The sequence below is a fragment of the Mandrillus leucophaeus genome, unplaced genomic scaffold (genome assembly GCF_000951045.1).
Source record: "Mandrillus leucophaeus isolate KB7577 unplaced genomic scaffold, Mleu.le_1.0 Scaffold458, whole genome shotgun sequence".
Classification (NCBI taxonomy): Eukaryota; Metazoa; Chordata; class Mammalia; order Primates; family Cercopithecidae; genus Mandrillus; species Mandrillus leucophaeus.
In genome coordinates, this window is record NW_012104898.1 from 1,079,925 (window position 1) to 1,104,607 (window position 24,683).

At 39.3% G+C, this 24,683-nt stretch overlaps 1 protein-coding gene and 1 long non-coding RNA gene across 5 annotated transcripts in view; one reads left to right on the top strand and one right to left on the bottom strand.

The window, feature by feature from the left end:
- The window catches only part of ST18 (suppression of tumorigenicity 18, zinc finger), a 325,337-nt gene that overhangs the window by 76,909 nt on the left and 223,745 nt on the right, over nucleotides 1-24,683 (bottom strand). For 3 of the 4 annotated variants that reach the window (XM_011994467.1, XM_011994468.1, XM_011994465.1), the window contains one exon: nucleotides 4,727-4,917. In XM_011994467.1, the coding sequence (XP_011849857.1) occupies nucleotides 4,727-4,917 (191 nt within the window). The remainder of the gene's footprint in view (nucleotides 1-4,726; nucleotides 4,918-24,683) is intronic. The other variant, XM_011994469.1, reaches the window with a different exon arrangement.
- On the top strand, nucleotides 18,848-24,084 carry LOC105549818. Its single transcript, XR_001007622.1, has 2 exons — nucleotides 18,848-19,240; nucleotides 23,677-24,084. It is a non-coding gene; the product is annotated as an uncharacterized LOC105549818 (long non-coding RNA).

Genomic DNA, 24,683 nt, shown 5'->3' on the forward strand with positions numbered 1-24,683 from the left:
TCAACTCAGTTCATCCCCACTCCCAGCACACTATGCCATGTTCGCTAACTGCCTTTGGAAATTGAGTGAGTGCACGATGTGCAATGTGGAGGGAGAAACTTCTAGGGGGATGAGGTGGTGTGGCTGGCCTGGCACTACCTGCTATGTGACCTTGGACAGGCCCTTGGTTGCCTGAGACTGGGTCCTCATCTTCAAAACAAGGAAGATCCAATGATCTGATGACTGGATGGGTACTTCAAGGATCCCTCCTAGGACAACAAACTGTTATGTTCCTGGCATGGTGTTCAGCTGTTTATTTCATTTAATTGTCACAATAAGCACAAGAAAGGCATTTTCTACTCCAGTTCACAGAAGGAAACTACAATTTTACAGAGGGCCAGGCTTGCTAGAGACCACATGGCCAGCCAGTGCAAGACTGAGACACAGGACCAGGGCTACGTGGCCCCCACTCCAGCTCTGCCCTCTGAAACATGCTACTCCAGGTCCCGCAACCATGGAAGGCCATATGTCCTGGTTGGTGTTTTGGAAACACAGTGACCCTTAGGAGAAATGACTAAGAACAGTAGTAGCTCATTATTTTCCCAAGTTTGGATATTTTCAAGAGTGAATTCATATGCAGAACATACTAGAATGCAATTGCCAGTTAACTTTTTTTTTCTTTTTCTTTTTCTTTTTTTTTTTTTTTTTTTTGAGTCTCCCTCTGTCGCCCAGGCTGGAGTGCAGTGGCTCAATCTCTGCTCACTGCAACGTCTACCTCCCAGGTTCAAGTGATTCTCCTGCCTCAGCATCCTGAGTAGCTGGGATTACAGGAAAGCGCCACCACACCTGGCTATTTTTTTTTTTTTTTTTTTTGTATTTTTAGTAGAGACGGGGGTTTCAGCATGTTGGTCAGGCAGGTCTTGAACTCCTGACCTCGTGATCAGCCAGCCTAGGCCTCCTAAAGTGCTGGGGTTATAGGAGTGAGCCACCACGCCCAGCCAGTTGTCAGGTAACTTTCAAGGAGAAGAACGATGATGCTCAAATTATAAGTAAAATAAACAACACGACCAAACAAAAACTAAAAGTGAACCAACCTCAACTTTCTTAACAACAAAACTCTAATACGTTAGAAAATTTCTAGGGTCAGCTCTTGGGAGGGCATAACCAGAGGGTTACAGCCAGAGAGCAGACTGTTCACTGGTCCAGGCCTTTCTCCATCCTGAGTGCATTCACAGTGCGGGGAGATGCTGGGATGCTTTTCTAGAGTAAAAAGTAAATGCTTCTGCCTGATACATACAAGGTCACAGTTGTTTATTTACTTTAAACCAAGACCTCTACTCAGAGTTTTCTGGTAATCCTACAGATACATACTAATGAATCCTGGCATAGATGTTGGCTGTTCTGCAACGATACAACTTTAAAACATCCTCTGAAAGTCACAGCATATTTTGAGTTTGTCTCCTTTAGTAACACTGGAAATATAATTGGATTTCAGTTCTGTTTCTGTAACTAGCTAGGTTACTTTTATAGGTAAATTGGCTTTCCAGGCCTCTTGAATATGTACATTTTGCTGGGAATAAAAGCCTTGGAAAAAATGAATTCATCTTTCAAAGTTCTGAAAGCAGAGTGGTTTATCCCTTATTTGCTATTAGTTGAAAGATAATATGTGTTAAAAGTGTCCTCCCAGCCCCTAGAACTTCTATGACTGTGGCAGATTTCCCCATGAGCTTGTGGTTATGCTGCTGGGGACCCCACACCGGGGCTTGGTTAATCTTCCTTCTGGTGACTCTCATTCTCCCTGCCTGTGTCAGGAAAGCCTGTGCTTATTGCTCTTCCTCCCTTCTGGCAGTACTTTGCAAGTTCGTCTCCTCAAGAAGGAAGAGGTAACTGCATGGTTTGTCCATATTCTCTTCTATCCCCTTAACAGTGATCTGCATCTTTTTGAAAGACAGCAGGTTGAGGATATGGATGAAGTTTGTGCTATAAAATGGAATAAAACTTTGCAGCATTCAAGCTTCTGACCTCAGTCTCTTTCTGAGCACTATCCCTTCTCTCATTATCTGAGCTTCCCAGCTGCAGATGATATAATTGGGAACACACCTGGCCAGGTAAATAGCCTGGGGCAACCAGAGTAAATGAGAGGCCAGATGAAAAGCCCTATGCTGGCTTGGGCACTAACTCAGCTCTCCTTCCTCGTAGTGGGGTGGGGAGTAACTTGTTCAGAGGGCCGAAGGCAACTTAGAATCTTTGTTCTTTTGACCAGGCACAGGGCCTGCCATTACTGGAAACTGTGACTGCATAATTTGACATCGTAGGAACTTTGCCCAGTCTGCATTCTGAAGGTAGTCAGTGCGTGAGGACAGCTGAATTACAGAGCATAGTTAGCTGGGAAATAATTATTTTTGCTTGCCCTTCCAATTGTTTCCTAATTATCTTCCTTCTAACACCTATAAGATGCATTACTTTCAGCATCAAATCTCTTTGGTCCCCAGTGATTTCATCTGTAAAACTGTGCCCATAATCACACATACTCGTGGCATTATGTGGACTAATCGATATCATTTACGTGTCTGGAATATATTAAGAACTCAAAAACAATGGTCACCACTGCTGTAATTTTAGCGTATTCATTATTATTACTAGTGGTTCTAATATGAAATATGAAAATAGTTAACCTTTTCTTGTGAACCTGCAAATAAATGTCCATTAGTGCCTGTAACTGTGTGTTTAACTGGAGGACATCTGGACAATATATTCAATTGGTTAATATGAAACATGTACAGTGGTCAACAAACTACAATAGAAGGTGACAAGTCAGCGAGCCAGATATAGTCTGTTTTCACAACACTCACAAGAATGTGCTGATGCAAAAGCACACACATTTTCTTAAACGCTTGGCTAATTAATGTCAGTTGGTGTATTATACTACAAGTCCAACCACAAATGATTCAAAGACTTTCCCTAATACTAGATTCAACCTGCAAATTTTCATGAATCAACAAATAAAACTGAGCCAGGCACGGTGGCTCACACCTGTAATCCCAGCACTTTGGGAGGCTGAGGCAGGTGATCACTTCAGGTCAGGAGTTTGAGACCAGCTTAGCCAACATAGTGAAACCCTGTCTCTACCAAAAATACAAAAATTAGCTGGGTGTGACTGTAATCCCAGCTACTTAGGAGGATGAGGCAGGAGAATCGCTTGAACTCGGGAGGCAGAGGTTGCAGTGAGCTGAGTTCCCACCATTGCACTCCAGCCTGGGTGACAGAGTGAGACTCCATCTCAAAAAACAAAAACAAAACAACAACAACAACAACAACAACAAAACGAATAAAATTGATCAGTTCAAGGAAACAAAAAAGTCAAGGGTGATTATAATTTACAGATGAGCTATGAGGCTTTAAATCACATGCTAAATACAGAAAAGCCAAAGAATTTACTTAAATACCTTCAAATCAGAATACAGCTTTGTTTTAACCACAGAACTGCAAACTCTACTTTCAAGTCAATATTACTGAATCTAGGATGATTCTGAACTGAGATTTGTGCTCACTCATAAGTATGCCCTTAAATCTTTTATATTAATTCTTATTGCTAACTATAATTCTACATACCATAAAAATGTATTATGTAAGAATCTCATTGCCTTTTGTTTGCATAATTAGTACTTCTTTTTAAGTAACAAATTATTTAGTATATTTTGATTCCTTTAAAATTCACATTCAGAAAAAAAAATTATGTTTAGTAGAATATACACCTAGTTTCATTTTTCTACTAAGTCGTTTTAGATCTTATTTTTTTCTATAATTTTTGAGAGTTTTTGCATATCGCTCAGCTTCGCCTCATGCACAAAGTGATCAGTGATGGAATTCCAACTCCTAGAGGCATGTGACTACCAGGAACTAATGCGAATAACATTCAATGGGGAAAAAAGAAATCCTCAAATTTTGAAACAGTAACTATATTTCACTTAGCACACAAAAGTTTGTTTGATGAGTAAGTGAAGAAGTGAATCAATGAACTGAAATGTGCTGCTAAAGGGAAACTTAAGTAACTTATTTTTGAAATAATGAGCACAGTGATATCTTTTCTATAATACATCCTTTTCCTTCAGTCTCCTTCTGAAGAAGACTCTAGTCTGCCAACTTGAGGTTGCTTCTATATGTGATTGCTATAAGCATGTATTCAAAAATACTAAAAATATTAAGGCCACAGACCACTTGCATTGGTTCATGTTGTTATTACCAATTATATTTTGGAGTAAAAACCATACATGTTGATAAAAAAATTTCAAAAACGTTTTAACTGTAATATATACATATATATCATAATCACTAATGAACATTATATTTAACTTGATCATTGCAAAGGTGTCTTAAAGTTTAAATATGCCCTTCAATCTAAAGGATTCTTTCAGGAATCCTTCCTATTAGGAAGAAAAAGTACTCTTCAACTCTAAGACTTAGTATCTTGTATTTTCTTCAAAAAGAGGCATAGTTCAATTATCTGCTTTTGAAAATGGATAGGGCAAGACTCTCTGTTGCTTATCAATGGACCCTCCACAGTTACTGATTAAAAAGTGGGTCCTCAATAAATAAATGTCAGGTAAAATAAATGTTTGATTTTGCTTCCAAATCTGAATATACTTTTACAACCATACCAACCATACAAACCACACGCTCTACATGAATTAGCACAGAGTCCTTGGAGCCAGGGAGCAGGTAAAGTTTAGGCTCTCCTCCTTGCTACCTGCAGTAGAGTGATCATGCGTTTCCAAGGGGCCATCGTCCTCTGTCCTGTCGCTGCGGTCTTCTTGGCAGTCTGTGTTTGGGCTGTAGTGTCGGGGCTTCATTAGCAGGGACTTCCTTTTGTTCACTGGAACCCCCAAAGCCGGATCTTCAGCTCTTCTCTTCTTTGCCATGGAACAATCATAGGCAACACTGTAGTGATTGAGGAAAATTAAGAATATGGTAAACTAGCATTTACTGCTGTTTGGCATTTAACTTTCATGAAGTCTAACCTAAAGCCTTTGGAAACTTGGGACTAGAGGTTTAGGGTTGGTCATTGGCACTAACAAAAACATCCCATCTGTGGACTCCACTGAACTGTGTGGATTCTATTTTACTGCCTATCAGAAGAGTTGTTGTTTTTTTTTTTTTTTTTAAATCATCCTTAATCCTGAGTAAGCATATGTTAATCTGTGCTTTGCTTGGCACTACACTAAATACCCAGGGAGGGATGAAACAAGATTTGCACTGGTTTGCTAATCCTAAGAAACAGCTAATGTGAAAAATATACCACCAGATACAAAAAAAAAAAAAAAAAGTGTCCAGTATGGATAAATCACAAGGTTTTTCAAACAGTTGTTTGCTACTGAAACTGCTTATCTCTGCCACAGTTGTGGCTCAAACTTGAAATGTCACATATCTTGTACTTTCACTTAAAAGAAAGAAGCATAGAGCAAGGGGGCTAGCTATGAACATCCTGTCTCCCATCTCCAGTCATCAAACACAAAAAAAGTGGAAAGATGCTACATGGCACTCTGCCTTCTGATTCTCACTCACTTGGCACACAGAACAAATAAAAGGAGGAGAAATAAGATTGGATTTCACAAAAATGGACAACAGTTTATCCTCACTCCTGTTCTCATATGGTTTTATTTGGAAATGCTCCTGAGGGTGGCCCTTTCAAAATAGATTTCCTACATATAGCTCGCTCAGAATTAATGCAGATCACTCTATGTGTGAAGTTAAGACAAACATTCTCTTGGCAAGATCCATGAAAACCAGAGGGTTTAGCCAACTGTGAGTCTATGAGAGATATTTATTAAATGTACTTTGAAGAAAAATGTGGAGCTTTAGATGAAAAGATCCAGAGAAGAGAATCCTAGACTCAGAGTAAAAAGATATGACTTACTCCATCTCTAGAAGATGACTAAATCCTCAGGAATATTACTAAATAAAGAAAGGCCTTAAACCATTATTTTACAAACATCAACGCAAAAGATGGTGGCCTATTCATGACAATGATTCAGTTATAGTCACACAAGAACTCTTGGCTTTAGAAGAGTAGATTCAAAAACTTCCAATGGGGGAAAAAGTGTCATTTCTTCAAAGAAAGAAGAAAAAAGATCCTGGAAGAAGAGATAATTAGAGAGCTGGAAATGTCTTTAAGAAGATTAAAAAGTAGAGAATTAAAAATCACCCTGATGGGTAAAAGAAGAGTGAAGTTTCTAAATCAAGCAATATGCTTTCACAAAACTTCTCTGATGAACCTAAATGTAAAGTGACCATGTACAGAATATGGAGCAAAATAGAATATAACCAGATGACCATGGGAGCAAACACCGCCATGATAAGAAGATGGGGCAGGAAGTGAGGACCAACATGGACTGCGTCTGCTCATTTGTCAAGGAAAACAGAAGTCTACACCATAGATCATGATGTAGTGAGAGCCAGCACAAAGAAGCAGAAACACCCTTATGCTTGCCTTCTTTGTCAAAGGAGACTGGCTTTGAGGGGCTGAACAGGGAGGCAGAATAAACAGATCAAAGAGGCATAGAGTTCCTAGAGAAACTCTCTTCAGGAGGTTCAAGAGGTTCCCTAAAGTAGTTCAAGTATCCTGAGTCAAATGAATTTCCACCAAAAAAAATCATTGCAAAATATAAAACTAAGATCATTAAGCCATCATCATGAGCCAAGATTTGTAGCAAATGGGAAAGGCTCCTATGTCATTCAGATATTAAAGCAGGGAAAGGAAATGGATTCTAAAAGTCATAGTAATTTAAGCATAACATTGGTATTGGGAAAACAGCTAACAAAGGGTGTTAAAGTGAAGATGTTTCAAGATCCTGATTTTAATTCTCTTACATAAATACCCAGAAGTGGAGCTGCTGGATCATATGGTGGTTGTATTTTTGAGGAACATTCACCCAGTTTTCTACATCCATTACATTTCTATGTTCATTGCAGCTATCCCCAACAGCCAAGATGTGGAAACCACCTAAATGTCCATGAATAATTGACAAATTGATATGTGGTGCATACATACAATGAAATACTCTTCATTCTTTAAAGAGAAGGAAATATTGTAATATGTAACAATGTAGATGAAGCTTGAGGATGTTATACTCAGTGAAATAAGCCAGACAGATGAAAGACAAATGCTGTGTGACTGCACTATAAGTATCTACAATAGTCAAAATTATAAAATCAGAGTGGGATGGTGGTTGCCAGGGAATGGGGGAGGGGGAAATGAGAGTTATTAATCAAACAGGCATAAAGTTTCAGTCAAGCAAGATGAATTAGCTCTAGAGATCTGCTGTTCAACACTATACCTAGAGTCAACAATAGTGTACAGCACACTTAAAAGTGAGATCTCATGCTGCATCTTCCATGATAGAACTGAGGAAGGAGGAGAAGGAGAAAGAGGAGATTATTTGTTGGCATCAGGAAGCATTCATCAATGAGATCTCGGGTGGCAGGGGTGGTTACTAAAAGATTGGTCATCAAAAAGATTGTCATTTCTTTCTCTGATGACTGGAGTGATGAATGGGCCTGAACTCATGCTACCTTTAAGATCCTTACAAACTGTATCTTGTTAATATCATCATCCAAATGTACTTATAAAAGCTAGTAACATTCCCAGAATCACATTAACTGCTAATAGTGGGGCTGATATTTGAATCCAAGTCTATAGGTCCCCAAAGCTCACACCCTCTCCTCCATTTTACTACATCAGGACATAGACGTGGGTAATTTCTGTATGCATTTGATAATTGGTTAAAGTAGAACCTGGATGAAACAGCAACCTCTCTAATTAGAAGAAAGGTGCCTGACACAGGACCTTGCCCACTGATTTGAGTGAGAATATATACAACAGTCATCCAGCCTGAAGAAGACACTGAGTTGCAGCAATGAGAAACACCTTGCAAAATAATAACTAAGACACTCCCAAAATGTCCATAGCCTGGGGCAGGAGAATGAACCTAATGAGATGGCAGTTGATGACTATAAAAATCACGTTCAACATTTGGGTCCAAATAATAACTGTGTGAGTGTAAGATGAAGAGGATATGTAAGGTTTTTATCAGAACTACAAGTTTAGCTTATAATAAACTATTGTATTTGATAATAAGAGTATGTGAAATCATGTAAGTAATACTAGCTGTGTAATCTGCAACAGACAGTTAAATTTTTGGAATATCAAATTCTTCATCTAACAAATGGAATTAATAACCTACATATCACAGGGTTTGTGGATAAAAGAGATAATATCTGTGCTAGTAGTGACAAAAATAGGTAAAGATGGAACTGTCCTGGCTCCCAGCTCAGGGCTCTCTGGACTCCATCAACACTGGCTAATGCTGTCACTTTGCAGCATCACAAGCTTTCTCCCTGGCACGCTACAGAGATTTGTGCATGCATGTATGTCCATAAATGCATTCTACTTTTTAACATATTATTTATATTTACATAAATTGCATTAGATTTACACATAACATTTGCTTTAAGTCTCACATTCTGTGCATTTCTCCACTGGAAAATACCCACAGCCCCGGCAGCATTTGGAACTAAAATGAAAGGCTTTATAATAAATATTACTCTTTGTGTGTGTATGGAAAATGGTCCCTTTTCCTAGTTTTCCCCGAGGGCACACTATTTTGGCTTTATTGTGACACTTCACTGTGACACTGCAATGAGGGAAAGCCATGCTTTACATGTCACTGAGAGAAATGCCACAAAATGCTAACATATCTTCTCAAGGTTGCCAGAAATCATTTCCACTGGGTTGTGTTTTCCCATCTGCGGAGCTCTGAAATGTTAAGGAAATAAATGAGCTCTATTATCTATATTTTTCTAGTAGATGAGAAAGAAAGAGAAAAAATACACTCAGCCCTGCATTTATTGTTCTATTCAATCAAACTGTTGCTTTAAACATCCAGCGTCCCCCAGGGAACTTTATCAATGCACCAAATATCTTTCAACTCTATACTTTTCAGGTTTTGACTATCTTAAAATATATTTAAAAGATCTGTATTTTTTACGTGAAACTTTTTGGTTACATATTTGAGAAATGCCTTTACTTAGAAACTTGAATTCTCATTTGAAATGGTATTCCCTTTGATGACAAGAGTTGACTGAAAATTTTTTTGAAAAATAATTGAAGTAAACCATAATTAGATAACACTAGTGATCAATTCTGCACTGGAAGTATGTTGAGAAGTCAAATATGTTGATCTTTCAGGTTTCAGAAAAGATACATTAGGAAAATGTGAATCCCCCACATCTAGAGTTTTCAACTTATCTACTATAGTAATACATTCTCAATGAAGTTTTCAGAAGGTATGCAACATATTTTTTAAATGTAGGTTCAGCAATAGATGCATTCTGTGCACACATCCCAAAAAGAATAAAATACAAAAGTAAACAAAGATTGTGAACCTCTGAGTCCGAGGAAAAGACTTACATGCTTTAACATTTTCATGGAAAATTCTTAACAGGTATTCCTACTGATTTCTTCTAATTAGACAGAACACCACAGATTCATTGAAAGGGGCCAAGAAGTATGGATCTGAATTAAGACTAAGAAGATTGATGGAAAAAAACAAAGGTATGATGATTTAAAAAGAAAAAATTAAACTATTATTATTTGCAGAGGCATGATTGTGTCTGAGGAAAATCCAAAGGAATCTACAGATACAATTTAAAAACAAGTACATTTAGTGAGTTCACGATTCAAAAATTCATTGTACTTCTATAAACCAGTCACAAACAGTTAGAAAATAAAAATTTAAAAACATTTACAATAGCATAGAACTATGAAATACCTACGAATAAATCTAACAGATGTACAAACCTGTACACAATAAAGAACATAGTGAGAAAACCAGTGAAGGCCTAAATAAATAGAGAGATGCAAAGTGTTCATGGATGAAAAGACTCAGTATAGTAATTTCAACTTTCCCCTTCTTTATCAATTAGATTCAATGCAATTCCTACCAATACCTCCAGAGGATATTTCTTAGAAGTTAACAAATTAACTCTACAATTTCTGTGGAAATGAAAAGAACCAAGAAGAGAAAAGACAAGGTTGGAAAAGAACAACAAAGTTGGAAGGCTTACAATGTTGGATGTCAAAACTTATCATAAAACTGTGGTAGCTGAGATGAGGTATTATTGGGGCAAACTTCAAAAAAAAAAAAACCAGACTAATGGAACAGCATAGAGATTCCATTCATTGGGTCCAGAAGTAGACCCACACATATATGGTTAATTGATGACAAAGGCATCATTGGGCAAAGGGTTGTTTCTTCAGTGAACAGTGCTTGATTAATTGGATATCTATCTGAAAAAGAGATGCCTCTACTTGTGCCTCACAGTATATACAATAAACTCCAGACGGATTGTGAATTTGTACTGTAAAATAATAAAATTTCTAGAAGAAAATGTGAGATAATATCTTAATGACATTGGGGTAGGCAAAATTTTCTCAGGCAGGTTACAAATAACACTAATTTAAAGGAAAACACTGACAAATCAGAACACATTAAAATGAAAAACTTTTATTTATCAGAAGTTGCCAACCAGTAAGGGGAGCCTCCTATTAACATTCCACTTCTCCATCCATTTACACAAGCACTGTCAGGTTGTGAAGAGCTATGAACCCCGCTTCTTCATCTGCACACTCTTCTATATGTATGACATGCTATATGGTTTTCCAAAGACCATTAAGAGAAAAGATGCAAGCCAAAGAGTGGGAGAAGGTATTTGCAGTACCTACATCAAAAAATAACTTATATACGGAATATATAAAGAATTCTTTCAAATAAATAAGAAAAGACAGACTGCCAATTTTAAACCTAGGCAAAGTACATGGGCAGTCACTTCACAAAAGAACTTTTGGCTGATACACAAATGCAAACGTGCTCAGATTCTTTCATCTCCAGGGAAATGCAAACACCTACACTTCGGTACTGTTCATGCCAACTGGGATGGCTAAAATGAAAAGACCAACAAACCCCAAATGTCGGTGAGGATCTCAGGCAACTGGAATGCTCATCCACTACTGGCACAGGTAAATCGGTATGGCTGCTTTGGAAACTGCTCGGCAATATCTACTAAAGGTGAACAGATGTCTACCCATGGCCCAGAAATTCCATTCCTAAGTGCATACCTGAAAGAGCCATGTCTATATATGCACAAAAAGGCATGTTCAATAATATTCACAGCAGTAGTCTCTCCCAAACTGGAAACATCGCATAGTCCTTTGACTGCAGAATGAATAAAAAGATGGTGGAATATTCATGCCCCTGAATATGCTAGCCATGAGGAAAAGGCAACTGTTGCTACAAATAACACTGATGAATCTCATGCACATATGGTTGAATCAAAGAATCTAGGCAATGAAAGTGCATACATAATGTCCAAAACCAGCACAATTAATCGATGAAGGCGGAGTCAGGGGTGATGACTTTTGTAAGGGTCACGGCTGGGGGAGGTATGAAGGAAATGGCTGGGTTGCTGATAAAGTCCTGTTCCTTGTTCTGATGGTGGTTTCATGGGTATGTTCATCTAGTGAAAACTCATTAGGCTATACATACATAAGTTGCGAATTTTTTGGATATGTGTTATACTTCAATCAAGTGTTACTTTTAAAAAGAAAAAAAAGAGTCTTAGTAGGTCCATTTGCAGCCTGATTATGTTCAGCCAACGTGAGCTGCAAATTTCTTTGATTGCCAAAGTGTTTATAGACTAAAGTTAAAGGTCCTGACTTTAATTGTAGGTTCTAACCCAGTGGAACCAATGATAACAGGTAAGATTTAGTGAGTACTTGAAATGTGCCAGGGAGTGCTCTAAATAATTTACATGTATCAGCCCACTGGATTCTTGTAATAATATCCTGGGGTTGGTGCTATTATATCTCTAGAGCTCAGAGAGGTTGATTTGTAAAATATAAAATAGCCATTAATGAAAGAGCCCAGATTTGAACTCAGGCAGTCTGGACCTAAATTATACCTATAATTACTTAATACTAGCCTTAAAACTCTCCATATCATACTGTTCAATGATTTAATGAGCTTTATTTGGTTTAGAATTACAGTCCTCAACTTTTTCTTAAAGGATAATAGATCACTTTTTTGAGATACTGATGGAGAAAATTTTCCTTGACCTAGGAAAGGACAGGCATTTTTCATTTACTAAATATAAGATGAGGCATGATTAAAGAGAGGTGATCCTTTTTGTTTTTTGGTTGAGAGTTTGTCTTACATATGTTCTCAGTAGTAGCCGTGTGTGCATTTGACCTAATTACCCAATACATAAATTACTTAAAGAACCATGTCTGAGTTAATTTGCATTTCTATACCACATTTCTAAAACAAATGCAATCTATACTTAAAATAATGATTATTAATTAATGCAATTGATTTTTAATTCCTTTTGCATACTTCTAGTTAAAACAAAACTCAACAATTATTCAGCAATATCAATGTATATGGCCAGTACTATATTTCCAGCTTGTATACCTTTGGAAATATTCACCTATTCAATAAATATGTAATAAGTGCTAAATAAACATTTATTTAGCAATGTGCTAAGTTTTAAGGATATAGCATTGAATAAAATTGAAAAAGTGTCTCTCTTCCTAGAGTTTTATTATGGAGAAAGGAGACAGAAAATTGTTAAACTGAGTAAAATACTAGTCTGTTCGAAGATGTTTGCTTTGGAAAAAGATACATCAGAGAAGAAAAATAGGAAGTATAAGTTAGCAAAGGATCAGAGTTTGAGATCATGTGGTCAGGAAAAGCCCCATTAAGAAGATTGAATGTTAGTAAAGATCCGAAGGAGGTTAGGTAAGGGAGAAAATGCAGAAACAGTGGGGCACAAGATTGCAGGCAGCAGAAACAGCAGGTACAAAGGCCCTGAGACAGTGCTGTGCAAGGCACATTTGAAGGTGAACACGAAGGCTCAGGCGCAGTGAGGGAGGAGGAATAATAGGAGATGAGGTCAGGGAAATAATGGATTCAGATTATGCTGAGAACTACAGACCATTTTAGGAACTTTGACTCTTAGTGAGATTTGAATATGTTGTAGTGTTTTGACAGACTGACAGGGGCTGATTTGTATTTTAGGAGGACTATTCTGGCTTCCATGTTAAGAACAGGTTGTAGATAGAAGGTTAGAAACAAGGAGCATGGTCAGGGGTTATGGCAATAAACCAGATGAGAGATGTGAGTGATTTGGATTGTGGCTGTACTAGCAGTGGTGGTGAGAACTGGTGAGATTCTGAATACATTTGCAAGAGAAAGCAAATGGAATTATGAGAGATTAGATGATGGATGTAAAAGACAGTAAAGGGTCAAGGATGCCTACAAGGGTTTTCTCTTAAGAACTGGAATCATGTAGTTACCATTTCTGAGATGGATAAGACTTGCAGAAGCAGGATTCACAAGGGTTGGAGATCGGGAGTTCAAACTGGAGCCACGTTAAACTTGCAACACTTACTGCATATGGTGACAGGATCTGGACCGTTTGGCTGATGCACTAAAAAATATTAAATCCTGAGAGTGCCCTGGACCCTCTGAGCCAAACAATTAGTCCCCTTCTCCCTGCATCACATTGGAGATGATGAATACATGCTTCCATCACCCCTCCTTGCCCCTTAACAATAACCAACATCAATACACCACAGCATCTGGCTTTCTAAGAGTGGGAAGGGTACATGGGCCAAAAGGAGCTGCAAGATCTAGCTCATATGCATGGCAGGAGCTAGAGGTGTACAGACAGGCTGGATCCTGAAGGTGCTGGATCAAAGGTATGGAATATTAACTTGGATAAGGGAAAGTTGATGTGCAAGCCATCTCCTATACTGCATTGACTTTTGAAAGCCTAGAAAAACAATAGCTCACACTAATCAGTGATTCCAGAATTGCCATCGCAAAGGATAAAGAAGGGATCAAAAGATTCAGAGAAGTGGACATTCTAGGACAGATACCTTGCATAGGCCAGGAAACCCATCCCAATAAAAATCCATGATCCTTGGCTTTTTGTCTCTGGGCCTGAGGCAGTTCTTAAACTCAGAACCCAATGATTGAAAGAGAACAGCCCGTCCTTTCAAGGAAGTTCCCTATGGTGAAGGTCTCCCTAGTCTCTTTTCTTAAGGACCTATGGTCATTTACTTGGAGAACAATTGCCCTGGGGAAAAAAGATTACACAGCATTCAAGGACTATTGCACTCATTGTCTGAGTTGATACCTAGGGACCGAAGCTTCATTATGGCCCTTTGATAGAGTGGGAGAATATGGGGGCAGATCACAAATTAAACCCTGTCCCGGGGGTGTCCTGGCTTCACAAATTTTTCTCATGGGTGTACCACTGGTCTCTGCATGTACAATTGGTGCAGATACATATTGGCTTCTTGGCTAGTGTGGTAGGAGCTAATAAAGTGAGACCCGCAAATGAAATCCTCTAAAACTTCTCCCATTCTGTTACCAGATAGTAGATTTAAACATTATATTCTAGATGGAATGGCAAACACTAGTACAGGCTGGGTATCTCAAACCTGAAGATCCAAAATGCTCCAAAATTTGAATTTTGGGGGCATTGACATGATGCCACACGTGGAAAATTCCACACCTGACCTCATGTGACAGGTGCAGTCAAAACGTTGTTTCATGCACAAAATTTTAAAAAATATTGTACGAAATTAACTTCAGTCCATGTGCAAAACAAGTATATAAAACAGAAATGAATTTCATGTGTAGACTTGGGTCCCGTTCCCAAGATATCTCATTATGTATATGCAAATATTCCAAATTCTGAAAAATCCAAAATCCGATACATTTCTATGCCCCAAGCATTTCAGATAAGGGAGATTCAAGTTGTATCACCCTTAAAACTTGTAGAATGCATGGTTGATGGTCCCTATCATTTTTTTTCCATTTAATTAACCAGTGTGGACCCTATAAGACTGATCCTGGAGGCTGACAGTGGACTGCTGTCAAGTCAAACAAGTACTGATTCCAACATAGCTGCTATGCCAAAATATGAGATCTTTGCTTTAGTGGATTAACATAGACTCAAATGCATGTTTTGCAGTTCCTGACATGGTAAATGTGTTCTTTTCCATCTCTATCAGGAAGCAGAACCAAGAGTAGTTAGCATTCTGACGAGGAGATCATGCAGAGCTGTGATCTTGCTGAAGGCCGTGCTAACTGCTGTCCTTTGTCAGGATGTAGTCTGAAGGGACCCAGAGAATCTGGATAACCCACAGACCATTCCATTAGTAAATTTTGTTGATGATACCATGCTAAGGAGAACAGAGAAGCAAGAAGTGGCAAGTATTTTGGAGGCTTTGACAAGACATCTGTGTTTGAGAGGTGGAAGATAAGTCGAACGAAGATTCGGGGCACACCGTATCAGTGAAGCCCTTAGGGGCTCAGTGGTCTGGGACATTCTGGCATGTGCCCACTTATAACGAAGGACAAATTATATTGCATCTCACACTTCCCACCACTGGGAAGGAAGCATAATGTCATATTGGCTGTTTTAGGATCTGGTGATAGCATCTTCCACACTTGGGACTACTGCTCTGAATCACACATTGAGAGACAAGGCCAGTTTTGGCTGCACGGTGAGTCCAGGCTGCAGTGTGGGAAGCCCTGTTGCTTGGACCATACAACCTGGTAAAGCCAATGGTTTGTTTAGAGGTATCTGTGCTCAGAAAAGATGCCGATGGAATTCATGGCAGGGTCTAACAGACAAATCACAATGCAGACCCACAGGGGACTGGAGCAATGCCATGTCATGTGTAGGAGAGAATTATACACTGCTAGAAAAACAGCCCTAGCAGCGATAAAATCCCTGACCATATGTCAGAGCCGACCATCATGAACTGGATTCTATTAGACCCACCAAGTCATAATGTCAAGCAGGCCCAGAAACAATCCATCATGAGATGGAAAGTCCAAGATTCAGCTGAAGCAAGTCTAGTGGGAACAAGCAAGCCACATGAGCAGGCAGCCCAGACCCACGACATCCACCACAGTGGCAGGAGTTCCTCACCTTTGACTGCCACATGTAGAGCATGTGCAGGTTTCTGAATGCCAGCTATGAAGAATAGGAAGAGCTAGTTCGTACATGGATCACCTCAGCATCTGAGCACAGTCTGAAGACGGTCAGCAGGTCGCAACTTGAGGGTGAGTCTGAGAGGAGCAGAGAGAAGAAGTCTTCCCAATGGGCAGAGTTATAGGGCAGGGCTTCGGTGCAGCTGGTTCTCCACTTTGTGTGGAGAGAAAAGTGGCTGAGGTAAGAAAATATGTGGGCCCATGGGCAAAGTGAAGAGCTTCGCTAGTCAGGCAGGGACAAGGGGATGAATGATTTAACTGGAATATCAGGGAAAAGGAGGTCTGAGGAGGAGGCATGTGGGTGAACTCAGGAGACTGGGGGTGAAATGGGAAGGTCTTAATTTTGCATGATAACAGTCACTGAAGGGCATTTACCAGAGGAGGCATTAATCCACCCACAGACAGAACAACCTGACCAGGTGTTGTCTAGTCTGTTTTTAAGCTTCCCAGGGCCAGCACAGTGAGGTCATTGATGGGACTGGGCAGGGACTGGGGCATTGAACAGGCCCAACAGCACAGGCTCTCACTAAGACTGATGTAGCTATGCCCACAGCCCAATGTCCAATCTGCCTCCAAAATAAATCAATGTTGATAATGAATCCTCCCAACACGGGGCCATTCCTGGAAGAAACCAACCAATCACTGGACCCTTCCACTCTAGAAGGGGCAGTAACTGAACTTGACTGGAACTGACACGAATTCTGGGCATGAGTTTGCCTTCTCTGCCTTCAGTGCCTCAGCTGGGACAATATCTACCTGAGGTCATGCAGAGTGTCTGCTCTACCAACAGGAAATCCTCATGCATCTCCCTGGACCTAGGAACCCACTTAGGAAAATAACCGTGGAAATACAATCATAAGATTCACTGATACTATCACATACCACACAGCTCAGAAATTGCTAGCCTGATGGAGCAGCAAAATGACCTCGTGGAGGCACAGCTGAGAGGCTAGCTTGGAGGTGACACCTACCAGGATGAGTGTCTTCCTGAGAGGCATCATGCCTAATAAAAAATCATTAGAGAATGTGATGTCTTCAACAGTTTGAATATAAGGATCCAAAAACAAAAAAGGTACAGTTAGAAGGAGATTGGTTTACCATAATTCCTTTACTACTTAAAGGATTTGTACATTTATTACCCCAAATCTAGGTCCTGTGGGTCTGAGGATCTTGGTTCCCAAGGGGAGAATGCTGCCACTAGGGTACATGGCAAGAGTCCTATTCAACTTTGAGCTCAGACTCCTTCTCAGTCACCTGGGTTCTTGTGCTGAGAGACAACAGGCAAGGAAAATAGTCACCATCCTGGCGGGAGTCACTGACCCTGGTCACTGGAAGTTGTAGGGCTGGGGGCTTATTACATATTGGGACAGGATATATATAGCACCCAAGTGATCCACTGGAGGTATCTCTTTACTGTTTCTGGCCCAAACTTGCCAGTAAATCAACAGGTTAGCAGGCAGAGAATCTGAAGGTCATGGCGACCAAGGGCTCAAAGGATCTGAGTCGTGCAACCAAGTAAACTGTCTAGATAAGCAGAGGAACTTGGCAAGGATGAAGGGAATGGGTAGAATTATAGGTACATAATGAAGTTAATATACAAAGCGTATAAAAGGATTCAAGTTGAAAAGGTGTAGATGTTAGTGGATACCATGGTATGCACTTCCTCTTCCCTTCAGGACTAAGGTGCACATCTTCCCCACTGGCTGAAAGTATGGGGAGCTGATGTGCCTTAGCTGAATTCACTTCTGAAAATTGCCCTCAACCAGAGAGCCATTTAACCCAAAGTCATATCTCCCTGGGACAGCCCATATTCACACTTGCCTCAAGGCAGGACTGACTCTGAAGAGGAACCTATTACCAAAGCTCTTGGCAGAGTTGGCTAAGGCTTCCATAGAACCTGCACTGCAATTCAACTTCTCTCTGCCCAGTCCTGCTTCCCTCACATCTGACAGGTACTACTCCCTGGCAGGCTGTGCTGCAAGATACACAAACAATCTGTACATGGCTAACTGGGCTGCATTTTTAGGAAATCAGGAGAGAGGACCCTGGGGAAAAGTTACAGTCTTGTGCATTCATCTGAAATAGGCCTTGTGATTCCTAAGAGAGTTAACGGGCCACTGTAAATGACAAATTCACTTTTACCCAGTGGGGACTGTGAAGCTATTGCTCCTTCTGTAAGGATAATCCCTGAACTTCATGAGCCGACTCACTCACCTATGTCTTAGAAACTTTGTGACCACACTCATGTTTACAGAGCTACAGTGTGTCCAATAGTGAACCTATAATTGAAGCCTTCTCCTATTACTCATGTCATAAATTCAGCAACTAATAAGTTGTTGCCATTTATTGATGGTTGGTTTGCTGTCATGGAACACTGATTCCATTGACAAGGTTATCTGATAATATCAGGTTTATAAAAGGGGAGAATTTTTTACCATAAGGCCAAAGCTAACAGATGCTTTTTTTCTCATTTAGTTGGGATTAAGTCTTATAAATGATAAATTAATTGAATATCGTCTACCACAGAATTTTTTTCATAAAATAACCAAGCCATTACAAGATACAATTTAATAACAGTAAGAGGAGTAACAGGAAATTTCCTCTGAATTGTGAGGTAATAGTAGGTAGGTGGGATTCCCCGGCTACCACTTCACGCTGGATGAATAGACCTTTCTTTGTGATGTAATTCCAGTGACACCATCACAACACATTGCTTCTGTGCCAGCAAGGCATTTGGCATTCACCCTGATTATAAACCTTATCTCTCTACATTATAATCATCTTCCCCAGTAACCTGGAAACATCTACAAGAGAACAGAAACCGTTTCTTGCTCGTTTTTTTATCTCTTGTGCATAACAGAAGGTCTGTGTGTTAGGAGCATGCTCAGTGAATGACCATTGAAGTTAAGCCCCAGTCAGATGTGAGCATATGAAGATGTATGTTGGTGATAGCACACATCTTGCATCTGGAGAACTGCCTTCCTCTGGGAGAGCCATCAACAGCCACCCATTACTGTGCAGATGATGGGACTAACTTCCCTTATCCATGTGGGCTTCTCTGCCCAGCTCCCCACCACTGAGGATGTGTTTTTGCTAGACAGCCAAAGAAGAGACAGGAAGTAAGTCAGCTGAAGCCGGTGAGCCAAGTAACCCTAACTGGTCCACACAAAGATTGACTGAATGACCGCGACATCATGAACTGATCAGTTCCAAAATCTGCTCTTCAAAAACATGAACAATCATACAGTTTTAAAGATAATTTAATCCTCACATGGACCAAAGTTTTTAAAGAAACAACTGTTCAGTCATTGGCTAAAACACAAAATTATACACCAACATTTGAAATACCATTTAATATAAAATACAAATAAATGTCTTCCAATTTACACTCAAAGACAATATGTCTTAGTTAAATCATTTGGGCACTCCCAAACTCCTCGTAAGTGCCTAGAAATTGACTGAGCAGTTCAGCTACTGCATAACCATGGATTAGCTATACAATATAGAAACAGGATCTGGCTTCTTCAAAAAGGTGACATAATGAATCATAGGGATGTACCGGAAAGAGTAGAAGTTGAATATAATAAGATAAAATTAGAAAATTGAAGATACTAAGAGATGAACATTATGTGGCTTTTAGAATCAACATACTGAAAGAATTCAGATACAAAGAGAGATTTATTACTATTTTTGTTTGCTAGTGAATTTGGCTTCATTAAAGCCCACACTGTTATTTTAATTTGAGTAATACTTCAAAATACTTTCTTTTGAGTATATAATACAATAAAATATATGTGATTTTATACTTTTTTTGTCAAACAGCATTATAAAACAAAAAGTATTAGGAAAAATTAAATGAATTATCTTATTTTGATCATAAAGACAAAAATAAAATTTACTTAGTTTATGAATATTTGCCTTACCAAAATCATCACTACATCTGAGGAAGGAATATTTAAAATAATCTTAAAAGAACGTTTAAAGAATATTATTGCAGCATTTTAATTGATCTTGGATAAGTACTGAGTTTTATTATAGACTGTATCTGCTAAAAAATATTAAATGTGGTTGAGTAACAAAAGCACCTTAATCATCTAAGGTAATCATATTCCCATTAAATGAATTTATAGAATTGAGTTCAAAGTGCCTCAATTTTATCTTAACGAACTTGGTGAATAATCTAAATTATCTTGTTTTTTCTTTTTTTTTTTTTTTCTTGAAGTTTGCATTTCTAACCAAAAAATAAAGTAAAACAATAAGAGCTGTGAAATGCCACAATAATGGGGGATAAAACTCCTGTACTTTATTTGTATATATCATCTTAGCATGTGATCAGACCACATCGATTCCACATTTTGTAAATTCACAAACACCTAGTTTTAGAAGAAAATAAAATGTTCCCCCATTTAGTATTTCATCTAATTTGAAATAGCAATCATGTTACCAAGCAGAAATTTTATTAGCAGAATATGCTTGCAAAAAATGGTTAATTAAAAGCAAAAAAGACTTGGGTGCTGCTTAAGCACAGAAGTAGAGGTCTAGGGCAGAGGGTAAGACTGGGAGGTGCCCTTGTCTCTCCCCTTCTTTCCTCCCACCTGCCTAGGCTAGGGCTACAAGGCTGCTCCTGGGTCAGTGGAGGAACCAACCATGCCGGCTCAGTTTTTCCCTGGGAGAAAGTTTGGTAAACCCTAAACGTCATACTTAAAAGAAAAAGAAACCTTAAATACAAGTATCTTCATATTCTTTTCAAAACCGCCCATGAATGATGCAGAAGCTTCATTCACCCCACCACGTAATCCACTTCCTCTGTTTTTATTTGGCAAATGCCTGCATTCGTCCTGTAAGGACTGATGTCCTATGAGGACTGATGTCCCGTGTCTTTTCTCCCTGATTTCATACGGTAGTCCCCCCTCGTCCATGCTTTCATTTTCCATGGTTTCAGTTGACTGTAGTCAACCGAGGTCTGAAAATAGGTGAGTATAGTATAATATGTATTTTGAGAGAGAGACCTCATTTCTATAACTTTTATTGCAGCCTATTTTTATAACTGTTCTATTTTATTATTAGTTATGTTGTTAATGTCTTTATGTGCCTATGTTATAACTTAAACTTTATCATAGGTATGTATGTATAGGAAAAAACATAGTGTATATAGGGTTTGGTACTATCTGAGGTTTCAGGCAGCCACCGGGGTCTTGGAATTAACCCTCAAGGAGAAGGGAACCAACTGCCATTCACGCATAGCACAGGTCCCAGGGCCTCCTGGAGGTAAGGGTTATTTGCTATGCATCTTCTAGGCACTGTGGAAACACTTTTTGCAGTTTGAGGAGAAATGGAACCCTTGCATGCATACTTCCAAGAAAAGGAGAAACAGTTAACTTTGTCGTAAAAGTTGGAGTTCAAAGTAAATTGCAGTTATTTTATAAATAAGATAAGAATTTTACATTTTAATGGAGGTTGTTGAATAGAATGCAGAACCAGGAGCCACGTCCTAGCAAAATCCATTTCAAAATTCTATTTCGGCTTTCGGTGTTGAATGGGGACATTGGAACATAGTAAGTGACAGTGATTGTAAAATACTTAGAAAAATGCCTGCTGCAAAGTTACTCTTAAACAAAAGTAACAAAGGCAATTAATATTTTATTCATGTACCTAAACTTAAGTTCATGTGAATTATCCAGACAACTCGGGATGTGTTGGGGAGGTTATTGTGGACAGCCTAAGAAAATTGTCTCTGTAACACATCATGTCCAAATCCATCAAATACTAAGTTCCTATTTATGTTTGTGATGCAGGCACAGCCTTATTACTAATGAAAACGATCTCATTTATTCACAAAGTAAACATCATTAGCTGATGATGGGGTTGGAGCTTCTTTGTTACTCTGGGTCAGTCACCCCCAGAAGCACTCAAACCAGGGCCACATATGTAAAATTGAGTTAATTTAGGAGGGCTTTAAGTGAAGACCAGGAAATATAAAGGTCTAATTAGTACAGTAATGAATAAAGTACAGATGTCCTTCTGTTCTCTAGCATGAACACTTAGAGTAGAAATCTGAAGAAGGAAAGATAAAATAAAAAGAAGGAACAGTGAGAAAGACTGGGTAAGATGGAAGAAAACAGAAGGAATGAAGGCAGGGAGGCCAGAAAGAAGGAAGGGAACTAAGTGTGCACATGTCACAGTTACATAGTCAAAGGCTAGCAGAAACACAGACACAGCACAACCCACAGAGAGACAGCCTACAGGGCAGACATGATAATAGAAGATAGAGACCCACAGAGGGAAAAAAGCAAAACAAAACAAGCACACACACACACACACACATACACAAAGACAGAACTTCTTCAGTAATATGAGCAATATAGTACTTTTCTGGCTTTTTAAGTTACTAAGACAAAAGGTTTTCTAAAGACCATATGGCTGTTTTTTTTTCCTTTCTTTTTTTCTTTTTTCCTTTTTCTGGGAGACAGAGTCTTGCCCTGTCACCTAGGCTGGAGTGCAATGTGCAGTGGTGCGATTCGGCTCACTGCAACCTTCATGATTCTCCTGCCTCAGCCTCCTGAGTAGCTGGGACTACAGGCACCTGCCACCAGGCCTGGCTAATTTTTGTTTTTTTAGTAGAGATGGGGTTTCACCATACTGGCCAGGCTAGTCTCAAACTCCTGACCTTGTGACCCCCCAGCCTCGGCCTCCCAAAGTGCTGGGATTACAAGCGTGAGCCACTGCGCCCGGCCATGGCTGTTTTATAACTACTATCATACATGTCAATTTCACTTCTTGACATTTAGCAGAATATGGAGGTGTGGCTCATAAATCTAGGCTCCTTTTTTAGTTTTCTGCACACAGAAAAACTAAAAACCTATAGATATACACAGGTCTTTGCTAAATATGAATAAGATTTGTTTGATATTTGGAATACTTCCATTTATCCTTCTCCACTTCACTGGAACATTGCATGAATCATTTAACAGAACTCACTAACATCCTGGAATAATATTTAAAAGAAGGACCATGTGTTACAGTAGTCATGTGCATACTGAGTTAGCAAGGATCACCTACTCTGATATATTATTATAATTATGTGTGTATAAATGTATGTGTAGTATCTCTATGTGTGTGTATATGTGTGTATATATATATACACACAAATCTGTGGAATGTTTCCGCAGCCAAGTATCCTATTGAATTACAAATAACTTGAAACAGAAATAACCTGATAGAGGAGCACTCAGCTGAAAATGAAGCCTGCAAGCTCCACATATCACTTCCTGTAGCCCTAACCCCTTCTACACGTACCTGTGCCTTCCTCCGCATGCAATACCAGAGCTACTGACAAATGACACTTCCCCAGGCCCACCTCCTTCCAGCCCCACTGAGGAGCTGTGGGCACCTAGAGGTCAATAGGCTTAGCCCCGACACTGCTTCTGCCATGGCCTCATTGGTACTCATGGGGTGCCCTGATGTTTCCATTCACCGGTGGAGGTGGAAGTCGCTATTTTGCCAGTGCTTACTTCCTAGTTTAAGATTTCATCACATAACCTTTTTTTCTTTAACATTTCATATTCTTATTCAGGTTATTATACAACTGCTCTTTCTGGAGAATGTCAAAGCCACCCGTGACACGGTTCTGAGCCAGTCTGTTCATCTAGACAACGTGGACAGTAGCACCCACCTCCTGGTACTAAAGATCAAGCAAGCAAGACAAGGCATTTAAAGGTGTCTGCACAGTTTCTGAGACACAGGCAGTGCTTCAGGGCATGGAAGGGCTCAGGATGCTCAGTTTACCCTTTGAACCTCATGTTGGCTGGCTGGACTTCTGGGAGCTATCCTGCAAATGTAAATCGTTACTTATAGGGCTGTTCCCATGGTACACAGGCATTGCGTGGGGTTAAAAACCTGTCTGCAGCCTTGGTCTACTGTGTTGCCAAGAGATTGCCCTGCATCTGTTATAAATATAGAAATAAACAGAACATCAAAGCTTGATTCATGAAGGCATAAAATTATAAAAATTGAAGACTTTTGGATCGTGAACTACAAGTTTTCTTCTGATATATGATTTTCTGTTGCTTTTAAAAGATGAGGATATCTTGTTAAACAAAGGCCAGTAGAAGTAAATTCAAAGTAATGGAGAGAACTGTGTTTCACATGTACTCAAGGAGCAATCTCTATTCCTATATATCCTTGCTCCTTTGACCCAAGACCACCTAAACCCATAGCAAGCCAAGAACCAGACTTCTGGAAGAGTTTGCCACGCACTCTCGTTTAGCTCATTTGTATGGAGTGCCTGCTCTGTGACAGCAGAAGTTCCTGGGCAATTTCTTTTCCTTCAAACTCAGGTCAAACCCCCAGTCAGAAGGAGCTGCTCATTCCACTGTGCTCCCTTACATAAATCTGTTGTATAGGAATTACCACAATGTGTTTTCATGACTTGTAGGTGTTAGCTTTCAAAAACTGTGAGTTCCTGTGTCTCATTCCAATGCCTTCTACAGTACTCAGAACACATTTATTCAGTTTTTTTTTTTATTTATTACCTCCTATAATGTGGCAGGCACTATTCTAGATGTTGTGGGTATTATCAAT